Genomic DNA, 11,355 nt, shown 5'->3' with positions numbered 1-11,355 from the left:
ACTACCCCCCACTGGAAAGTATTTGCTGCTTGTGACATTGTCATTACAGAAAACTTCATCATTCTAGCTTTTGGTGATTTCCAAACTTTAGTTGATGGGTTTAATGGTCCTCTTTGGGTTGTGGGAACTCAAAAACACACACACATACAGACTTAATAATACCCTCCCATGCATCACACTGTCCAACACACTAACAACAAGATTGCTACATTTTTAAGTTGCAAGGTTTTCACCCCACAGTGATGACAGAAATTCTGCAACCAACCTCAAAAGTTTCCAGTGACAAAGACTGAACTCTTGCCCCCACCAAACTCTTTTTATCCTCAAAATTTGTCTCCCCTCTCTCTCTCTGATGGCATACTTCAAACAGCTTTTTCACAGTGTGTTATGCTGCATAGCAAAGAGTGACTGCGTCCCTTCCCGTGTTGAAAAGGCGCCTGGGTTTTAGAGAGCTTGTCAGTAGAAATCTGTCAAAAGTACTCAGCGGAGTTACTGGGGCCTGAGGAGTACAATACCCCCAGACCAAGAGGGCTTACCTCGCGCACCCAGACACTTCACATAGAAATTAGCTTTGCGGATCAGAAACCAAACGCGCTCATTGATACTCAAACTGGAATCCAAATTGTTTGGCCTGAGCAATGCACACAATACACATCTATTTGCTCTGATATGCTGTTCAGGAATAAGCCTGAGGGTAGGGTTTATGAGCTCCCTGTGTCCCCATGCTGTCTCTTTCCCTCCTCGTTTACTTAATCACGTCACCTCTCATTTCTTTAGATAAGCAAACGGGCTTTCAGTCTACTCCTTTCCTATTGGCCTATCTTCAAAAGGAAGGGAGGTGCTTCTTCTCACTCAACCAGATTTCTTCAGAACTTTCCCTGCTTCTTGGTGGCATGACTGTTACAGAGTATTCAAGGCTGTAACTCACAGCTAATGAGTGTAAGAAGATCTGAAGATGGCATGATACTATTAAAGAATGTGCGAGCTTGTTTTGGATTACATTCCCGGTCAACTCTGAATGGGAATACTAAGCAGATAGCTAGTGATGGAATACTAACATTAAGGTAAAATCTTTATTTTCTACTGAATGTTTGCTACAGCCTCAGACTGTAAATGTGTGTAAAAAGTATGCCGTGATTTGAGATTGAAGAGTATGTGGAACAATCTACAACTTTTGGAATATTTTAAGCAGAATAAGTTATTTATAGTTAAAAGACAATTGTTTGACCTGTGATTATAAAAACATTTGAGGACTCCTACTGTTCCACCTGCAAGGCGATGAGAGAATGTCAACATAACATTTCCTTCAGAAACACAGACAAAGGAGCAGATGGTTGGAAGAAAGAAAATATTGGCTTGTTTTAGAGAACAAAACGTTCAATCACAGAGAAGGAGAGAGGTTAGACTCTTTCGCGAGCCCTGCTCCACTTCTTCCAGGTTTCTAGGCTAAACACATGAGAATGTGCTCCCAAATCCTTTAAGCAATTTTTTTAATCGGCTCTTCTGGGTCGGGCAGGTAGGGAGAAAGAGAGAGGAAAAGGAGAGAGAGAGAGTTTAGCCAAGAAAATAAAGGATACTTTTACATTCTTTGAGCTCTGAGGAGTTTGTAAAAGTAACCCTCGTTCTCCCCCCCACCACACACACACACACACACACACACACACACACACACACACACACACACACACACACACACACACACACACACACACACACACACACACACACACACACACACACACACACACACACACACACACATAAAACAGGGTCTTTCCTGTTTGAAATCTGTCCAGAAATGGGATAGTCTGTGATTCGAAATGCTCCATTTCCCAGCAGCCACACTTGGTCCCCCCACACAAGTATGTGCTTCCAGCAGATTATGTTTAGGGCCTCTAAAACACAAATCCTTGTGTTGCTAAGTCAGTTTCAAATCTTTGGTATGCTAATTTGAATGTTAAGGAATTTCTAGTTGAATTGCACTTCACTGGTCAAAGGCATTCAGGATATCAGCTTCTGTTTCTCATGGTTTTAATCATAAGCATCCACTTGTTTACTTCTGCTTTGGCAGATCTCAGCATGCTGGAGTCGCAGACTTGAAAGTGAAATGTCTGTTTTCAATGTTTAGCAGTTGCTATGAAGATATCCTTTTCAGTAAAAACAGTTGAGATATTGCGCCTGTGCTTGTATTATGTAGCTTTTGTTAATGTTTTTATCAAGGTAACTTTTCCTAGACTTGTCAATGTTTAGAATGTGCCATTTTTCCTTCTCTTTTTTTTTGCTGAGTGTGTTGTTGAACACAAACAACCCACTACGTTCTCATGGGAAAAGGAACTCGAGTCAATTTGACTGATGTCGCAGACAAACTTTCTGCTCATGTTGTTTTTTTATACAGCTAAAAATATATCTCGGTGTTCAGCAGAGTGCAGATATGGCTCATCAGTAATTCTCAGGACGGATGAACTTATGATGATGTAAACAAACAGGCTTTGACTTACACTGGAAACACCAGGGTACACACTTAGCTGCAGGTGCATTTGCTTGAACTCATTGGTGGAAGACATATTCATATATTTTACTTACGTAAAAGTAGCAATACCACTCTGGTAAGTGAAAGTATTATCAGCAAAATGTACTTAAAGTATCAAATGTAAAAGTACTCTTTGGGCATAACGTTCCCTTTCAGAGTGTTACATCATATAATTTAAAGGTCCCATGGCATGAAAATTTCACTTTATGACGTTTTTTAACATTAATATGCATTCCCCCAGCCTGTCTATGGTCCCCCAGTGGCTAGAAATGGCGATAGGTGTAAACCGAGCCCTGGGTATCCTGCTCTGCCTTTGAGAAAATGAAAGCTCAGATGGGCCGATCTGGAATCTTGCTCCTTATGAGGTCATAAGGAGCAAGATTACCTCCCCTTTCTCTGCTTTGCCCACCCAGAGAATTTGACCCACCCATGAGAGAGAGACATCATGGCTTTCAAACGAGCAAAGTGGCAGTTGGTCAAGGCCACACCCCCACCCTCCACCTTGTCCACCCATCTCTCCTCCTCAATCGCTACAGACACAGAAATGGCACATCCTAAAGAAAGCTCATTGTGGGACTGGCTCTAGTGGCTGTAATTCTGCACCAAGGCTGAATTTCGGGAAAGAGACTTCAGATACAGTATTAGGGGACCACTAAGGCCTATATAAAAGCATCCAAAGAGCACCATGTCATGGGACCTTTAAATATTATTTCCAAGGTATGATGCACAAGCAGCATTTTAATGTTACAGCTAGTGGAGGTGATGCTTATTTTAACTACTCTATATACTGTTGGATAGTTTATTTCCCCGTCCCGAAGAGTGAAGTACACCACACCACATGTACTTCTTACTCCCTCTTTGCTACTACAACAGACAAGCAAGATGCCTTTATTCAGTCTGTGTGTAGTGACCAGTGAGAATCTGGGTATGGTCTTGATTAAAAAATACCAAAAAAGCATTCAATGCACTCATTTGTCAAGTATTAGCAGTTGTTACGTTTTCACCAGAGCTATTTGAAACGATAATCAATTACTCTTAGTATGCATTGAACAATTTTTTTTAACAACAATTTTTTATTATTATATTAATATATTAAATTATTATATCATTTATATTATAGCTAGATTCCCCGTTAAAATTTCTTTCCATTTCTCAGCCCAGCTGTTACAAAATAGCTAATGTTAGCTTAGTCTTGCGAGTCCCGTCCTCACAGTCAATTTGCGTTCATTTAAAAATAAAATAATATGTTGCTCCTCTCAACTTGATGTGAACTTTCATTAAATGTAATTACATACTTGTTAATGGTGAAAAGATCAACTTGGTTAATGTATTTATAAAGTCACTAATTATGTTAACTATACCTTTAAACGTCATGCAGACAGAAAAAAAGCATCTAGGAGTTTCCCACACTATGTTGCTATTGTTTACAAGATATAGGATAATAATAATGCCATCCACAATTTTACCCCTATCTCTGCTCAGTTTAGCATGAGTTAATGTATTCCTTTTTATCCTCTACTTAATTATTTTCTGTTTTCCCTGCTTTATTTTAAATGTCATCTTCTTCAACAACACAGTTTGCCGAGAGGAATCATTCAAGTTTCATGTTATTTAATTTTCAGCGACTCCGTAGGCGGTACATTGCATAATAACATTGTGTCCTGAGGAGTGACCTTTGGTGAGAGATCTTTCACAATGAGAGACCGCTTGGAGGAGCTGCAGCAGAGGGCTCAAGACTTTTCTGAGGCAACAAGTGAGAGTGGCAACCCTTTCTCAGCTGAGGGTGGCAATTATGACTCTGTGGCAGTCATAGTGCCACAGGCAGTGGTGTTCGAGGAAGAACCAATCATTCAGAATTTCCTGTCTGAGGCTCAGCAAATCCGAGATGATATCACACTGCTGGAAGTAGAGGTACGTTTTTGTTTTTTGGAGGGAGTATGCATTTTTTGTTATTAATTTGTTTCTTAACTGTTTGGGAAAACAGGTTTGCCTTTAATTATTCTTTTTCTTGTACACCTTCCTTTTTTAAATAATTTTCATTATCCAAAAATTTTATTCAGAAGTGTTACTGAACACAACATTCTGTCAATTCTCAACCACAAACAGGTCCTTAAGTTTGGCCAGCAGCAAAAGACCCTGGTGGCCACCATGTGTCGTTTTAGTGTGATGAAGAAAGAGAGCAGCGTAACCCGGGACATCAAGCTCAAGGCCGAGAGCCTCCATCGGCGCTTAGATGCCCTTTCAAAACAGGTCCAAAGGACTGAGGACCAGCAGGGATCTACTGCTGTCACAACAAGAATACAACACTCCCAGCATGCAGCGCTGTACCGAAAATTCCAGCAGGTTGGGAAGATGATCCTATCACTCAGCTATAGAAACTTTATATAACACTTTTTTTTCTTTCTTGGATCCTTGAGTAAGGGATGTTTTTTTACATGTATACATTGTTCAAAAATTACAATAAAGCCAATTTTAGCTTGAAAGTCATCTCAACATAAATTATGCAATTACAGTTGAAAAGGTGTTGTGAGGCATGTTTAACAAAGTCATTGTACATTTCTAATTTTGTATAATGTAGTGGGCAACCGGTTGGTAAAGGCAGAAAAAGAGTAAGAAAATAAAGTAAAAATACATACATCATTATACAACTGAATTTTGATGAGTGACAGTGACAGCAGTGCCATAACCGGCAAGGTGGAATTATATCTTCTCAATTTTCCTTCTCCCTCCCCCTCTTATTTTAATCCCCGTTTTTGCTATAATTATGTCCAGGTAATGCTGCAGTATAATGAAGGTCTGCTGACCAAGCAGGATCGCTGTAAGCACTTCATTATCCGGCAGCTAGAGGTATCGGGAAGGGATGTGACGGAGGAGGAGGTGAATGAGATGGTGGCCACAGGAAAATGGGAGGTCTTCAATGAAAACCTGCTGAATGATGCCAAAATCACACGGGCACAACTATCTGAGATTGAACAGCGACACAGGGTGAGGATAGTTAACAACTCATCAAACCCAAGGGTTAGGTCATGAAAGCTTCAATATATCCAAGAAAGCGCTAAACACAGACTGTCCTCACTAAAAAACAGCTATATAGGTTGATTGTGCAAGCAGTTTATTGCGACCCATACTTACATTTAGCAAACAGGAAGTCCGTATTAGGAGCACCAAAGTCTGTATAGGGAGGGATGGGTCAAAGAAACACAGGACTTTCACCCAGGAGACTGTTGTTCGTGTCCTGTGTGAAACCATATGTCAGTGTGTTAACCTTTTTTTTAAAAACCACTCTAGTATGTAACCATGTCAATCAATTACTAATATTATTACTGACATTTTCCTAAACCTGTAACACGTTGGTTTGTTGCCTAACTTACACAAGTCGTTCTGTTTCACAACATTAACCACTCAAGCAACCAATTAACAATTTTAAATAGAATTGCCACCATGCAACCATTTCACAACGTTAAATAGAACAATCATATATGTCGTTTTGGGATGAGGCTGTAACAATTAAATGGTATTTGGTAAATGCATACCTTTTCATCATAAAACTGTAGCTCATCACTGAAACTATTCCTTCTGTTTGTAAATTGCACTCATTACATTGGCAGTCGTCATCTTGAGTTGTCTTATTAGTATGCATGCTATAAGTCCTAAGCATGAGAATCTTTCCCATCACTACTGTGTAGCGCACATGACAGAAAAGGGCCATCATAACATGTCTCACACATTACCATATCTAACTGACACAAATGGGTAAAAGAAAGAAAATAAATGGAAGTGGAAATTGGAAGTGAATCAGTAATAGGGTCTAACTGAAGAAGACACAATATTAATACTAATGTCTTGGCTGAAGTTATGTTGAATTAAATTAACTCTGTTGGAGGACAGATAATCTATAATTTTGGCATCCATTCTGGAATACAAGATATCAATATGAACCAGCACATCAAATATAAAATTACGATGTTTGTGTTTTTTCAGAGCTCAGACCATGTTGCATAAAGAGCTGGATCAGTTCCCTCATTGCATCTTAAGTATTCTACCACCTCCATGCTCTGACTAATGTTGCCCATATCTACAGTTTTAATCCCAGTATCCTTCTTCGCCAACAGGAGCTGTTGAGTTTAGAGAACAATATGAATGAGCTGAGGGACCTGTTCATGGACATTTTCATGCTGGTGGAGGAACAAGGGGCCTACATTGAACATATCCAGACCAATGTAGAGAGGACGCAGGATTATGTGGCTGCATGTAATGAGAAGTTCAAGATGGCCGCCAGATACAAGAAGAAGAATCCACTTCGACAGCTGTGCTGCTGCTGCTGCCCTCCCTGGAAATGCTGCTTATAAAACATTATATTCATTATATCGAATAATGTTTAATTTCAAAAGCCTCACTTACCTTTTGGGATTTAGCAACGTTGGATTCAAGTACCATTAAAGTGAAGGTTATGGCACTGTAGTTTTGCTTTTGAGTAGAGCAACGGTGAAGACAGAGTCAGCAGAGCATAGAAAACAATTAGGGGGAAAAGCCAGAATTGGTATTTGAGATACTTGTTTCTTTCAAGAGGATGTGAGGTGACTGCTATTGGAAGAGACAGTTCAGTGAGCGCTACTCACCAACACTGCTGCTTATTGGACACCTTCACCGACTTCTGACAGAGGTCACAAACAAGGGGCTACCACTGCCTCTGCCACTGCTTGATCAACAAGACTGATTTTCTGGGGGGTTTTTTCCAAGAAGAGCCTCTCATTTTTATTCTACCACAGGAGCTCTAGTTAATGACCATTTATTTGTTACACAGTATGTGCACTTTACGAATCTTATCTATAGATTTTCTTTTCAGGACAAACTGAAATTTAACATAGTTGAGAAATATTCACTTTCTGAGAGATAATAAGCTATTATGTATTCATTTCATTCTCGGTCCACATGCCTTTGAAAAAAGAACTTGTTTTACAATTAGTTACCTGTCTCATTTGCATTTCAAAGTATGACCATTTTCCGTAAGATAAATATTATTCCTTTATTCTGTTTTACAGAGGCAGGGATTCAAATAAAACTTTGAATAACGAGCCTTGATCAAAATATTTCCACCATTGTGACAAAACTGCACATAATTATTGAAGTATTAGTTTAAAAAATAATATTTGAAGTCCTACATTTCAGGAAATATTTCATTTATCTAGATGTTTTGTATTTTGGAGTGGACGCACAAAAAGAGAACAGTAACTCTTAACTGGGCTGAAAGCTCAAGCCTGTGGGAGAACCAGCATTATAGCCTAAAATACAGGGAATATGCTGTTTAACTTACTCACACCTGTTGACATGTAATCGTCTTTTGTTTTACCTTTGACTTAATGTCAGGTGGAAAACACCAACAAATTTTCCCTGCGGTGATAGCGATATAATAAATCAGTAATTCATTTCAGGAGACTTTATATCTACCGGCAGCGTGGTTCTTAACTAGCCCTCATCAGCAGTGACAGTGATGTCCTTTAGGGAGTCAGTGACTCGTGATGTCTGGTGTAAAAATATAAAATAAATACTAAATACAGGTGAACTGGATGTGACAGAGCCAGACTGGAAAATCTGGTTGTTCCAAGGTAGCTTTCAAACGAAGTACTATATATTCCTGTAGGGAACCATAAGTAAACAAAACTGTTACCTTGTAGAGAAAACAAATAAAGACTCCTCTTAGGCTTATAAAAACAATAAAAGTGAGATGTGCATTTGACTATATTTTCACTTTTCACTTTCAGAGAAAAATGGCTGACAGACAACCAAAAAAGTGATAACAAATTATCTTTTTGTATGTAAATTTAGTCGCCTTTCAAGAGATTGATGACACCTAAAGAAACACTACCTGAATTGAGGTGCTTGTTAACTAGTGTTACCACTGTTACCTCAGGTCTAGTAGAGGAACCAGGTGATGTGTGAGAGGTGTTTGATGACATCTGCTATTTGACTGGAAAAGTCTTTTCCTGAATGTGATCTTCTATGTCTATCAGTCTCACTCTGATTAGAATGGAATTTTGAAACAAAGACATACATTCATTAAATATCTAATGTGAATATATAAATCAAACAACAATACATTGTAATGCAGCACAGCATAGTTTCTGCCTCCTCCCAGACATAGTGAGGACAAATGAAGTACTGCTGAAAATTGCGGGGTTCTTGAACAGCAACAATGCCATCCAGTGTTCACTGAGATAATTGCCAGTTAGGAAATAGGTTATCACTTAATTTTTAAGCTAGTAAAGGGCATATTACCACATACTTATGGAAGTGGCATACTTGGAGACATAACTACAGAGCATGAAATTCACTCCCAAATGTTCTTAGAATGAAAATATAGATATTGTGTGGTGTGGTCACTGTTGTTGAACCATTATAATCAGCTCATGATTGTCATTACTCAGAACAGTACATGCCAATTTAATTATTCAGCCTTTAGTACTGTACATGTCCAAATAACTCCTGCCGCACAACATTTGTATATGAATGTCTCGTCATCTCAGGAAGAAAACTGTGGGACAAATTATGTCTCGGTCATAATTAAGGTTGAATGTTTTACAGGCTGAGCTGTCATAACACAGCAATATGCAGCATATCCATAGCCAAAAGAAATGTAAATAGAAAATCTATAAGCTAAAATTAAGTGGATTTTCTTCCAATACTCTAACGGCAGAGCAGCATGGAGTGGAGTGTTTGCAGACCTGAGAGAAAGCTTCTGGGGTTTATATAAGCCGTCCTTGAGAACAGCAGGCCGCGGGAGACTGCACGGTGGTCAGTTCAGAAACCTCTGGACATCTGACCCCCGGGCAAAACTCTCTCTCTCTCTCTCTCTCTCTCTCTCTCTCTCTCTCTCTCTCTCTCTCTCTCTCTCTCTCTCTCTCTCTCTCTCTCTCTCTCTCAGGCAGGGTAAGTGGCTGCTCTTTTCAGCACCCTGCTTCACATTCAAACAGTTACACACTGTGGGAGCTGACACTGTATACAACAACCATTGTATAATGTTTATACACTCCTTTGTGGATTTATCTCGTTTATCCCAGCTCTGAAGTTTTTATCCAATATTTCATTTGAAAGCACCTAGCCTGGAGCCAATCAGAACACCTGTTCCTCGATGTGATTCCTATCTACTTTGCACCCAAAGACAGCCATATTTGTTTCAGCGTCTTCATATTTTGTTGGCTAGCTAAATTGTTGTATTTCCAACACATTTTACATCTTTTTTGACTAAGCCATATACACACCAACATAATATCTAAAATACACACCATTCATCACCTATCATTGTGTGTTAAGAAAAGGCTAAATCATATTGGAGGCTCTTAGACTAGAATCCCTATTCAAACATCCAAACATAATAAAAAGCTGTTCACAACAACAGCATTATGCTGTAGCAGGATAAGGAAAGATTACCATAATGCAGTGTTGAATTATGGCTTTTTACTACAAAGTAGATAAGTAACTTTTTTTTGTACATGTACTTGCTCCACATACATTCAATACAGCAACCACATATTGTAAGTGCCTCTGCCCACTATCCAGACGAAGCCCATCAATCACTTCTGATTTAACGATAATGTGAACATCTGAGACACATGAGAGTTTACGATGCTGATCATGGCTGAAAGAAATACAGTGACGTCTGAATGTGGCTATGTACTGTATGTATTTCTTCTATCTGCCCTGTCAGTCACAATGTGAATCCCAAAGACTACTCTCTCCTATGTCTGAACATCAAAGCAGCCCTCCTGTGAGTAACACCAGCTGTGGTTATAGAGAGCTGACATTACTTTACTGCATGGTTTTATCACTCCCATCAAAATGTGAACAGAGATATCAGGACCCTAAGAATGTAATAAATCACAAAGAAACTGTACGGTGAGTCTGGCAGCAGCTGTAGCAGCTAGAATACCAGCACTGATACAATGGCTACACTGATTTTGAGTCCTGAATGCACAGTGTAAATAATTTCTTCTAAGATGAATGGACATTTTTGAAAAGTCGAAACTACTAGGGGACTAGTACAATGCTGGAGGTTGATATCAGCTTCGTATAGATGATATTTGATTCTGGCAGGGATAGAAGTAACAAATTACATTTGATCTTTTGACTGTAACAAAGTTGTATTTTGCATACTTGTACTTTGTTCAGTATTGTTAAAAGCATTGTACTTTTCTACATGCATACTTGCTGCCTGAAAAGTCCTGATGAACTGCGTAAGAATGGACCAGAAGAAACAAACCAGCAGCTGCAGCGGAGAAGAAGCTGCTGGTGAGTCTCCAGGAGACTCCAGGAGAGCAGAGCTCCGGAGAGGAAACACTTTGCGCTTAGCTGACACTCCAGAAATGACACATTAAACCGTTTACTGTTTACTGACCGAGATTCAGAGGGTGCAAGTAGTGCGGAACAGTGGTCGCAATGGGGCGGGGGTCAGCATTTCGAGAACAATACAACAAAAAAGAATAGTATTGCAATCAAATGCCTAGCAACCACCATGCGACCACGCAACGTATTCTCATTAACGTGTTGGTATGATAATGTACAAAATCAAATGCACAACTATGTGTAAGATATCTTACAAAATGATGCCAACCGGTCATGTTAGGCCTACGTGAAAGTTAAGTTCAGCCACCAAAAGGTTACTGGGATGTGGGTTCTGGTGACGGTCGTGACAGCGGTCATGACAGTTAAGTTGAGCCACCTAAAGATGACTATCATGCAGATACCTTTCACTGTGAGGTGAGAATTGTGAGAGTTAAATTTAGCCACCAAAAGGTGATTGTGGAACAGCGATGTGACAATTAAGTTAA

The 11,355-nt window shown here is 39.4% G+C and overlaps 1 protein-coding gene across 1 annotated transcript; it reads left to right on the top strand.

Moving 5' to 3' along the window:
- Window positions 1–873: 873 nt before the first annotated feature.
- stx19 (syntaxin 19) lies at window positions 874–7,605 on the top strand. Its single transcript, XM_028591359.1, has 5 exons — window positions 874–1,064; window positions 4,153–4,441; window positions 4,637–4,873; window positions 5,303–5,515; window positions 6,643–7,605. Exons 2-5 carry the CDS (start codon window positions 4,226–4,228, stop codon window positions 6,877–6,879), a joined length of 903 nt encoding a protein of 300 aa, XP_028447160.1. The 5' UTR covers window positions 874–1,064; window positions 4,153–4,225; the 3' UTR covers window positions 6,880–7,605.
- The last annotated feature ends 3,750 nt before the right edge of the window (window positions 7,606–11,355 follow it).

The sequence above is a fragment of the Perca flavescens genome, chromosome 11, assembly GCF_004354835.1.
Source record: "Perca flavescens isolate YP-PL-M2 chromosome 11, PFLA_1.0, whole genome shotgun sequence".
NCBI lineage: Eukaryota > Metazoa > Chordata > Actinopteri > Perciformes > Percidae > Perca > Perca flavescens.
The sequence above is the reverse complement of the archived record's forward strand: the minus strand, read 5'-3'. Positions and strand labels throughout refer to the sequence as shown.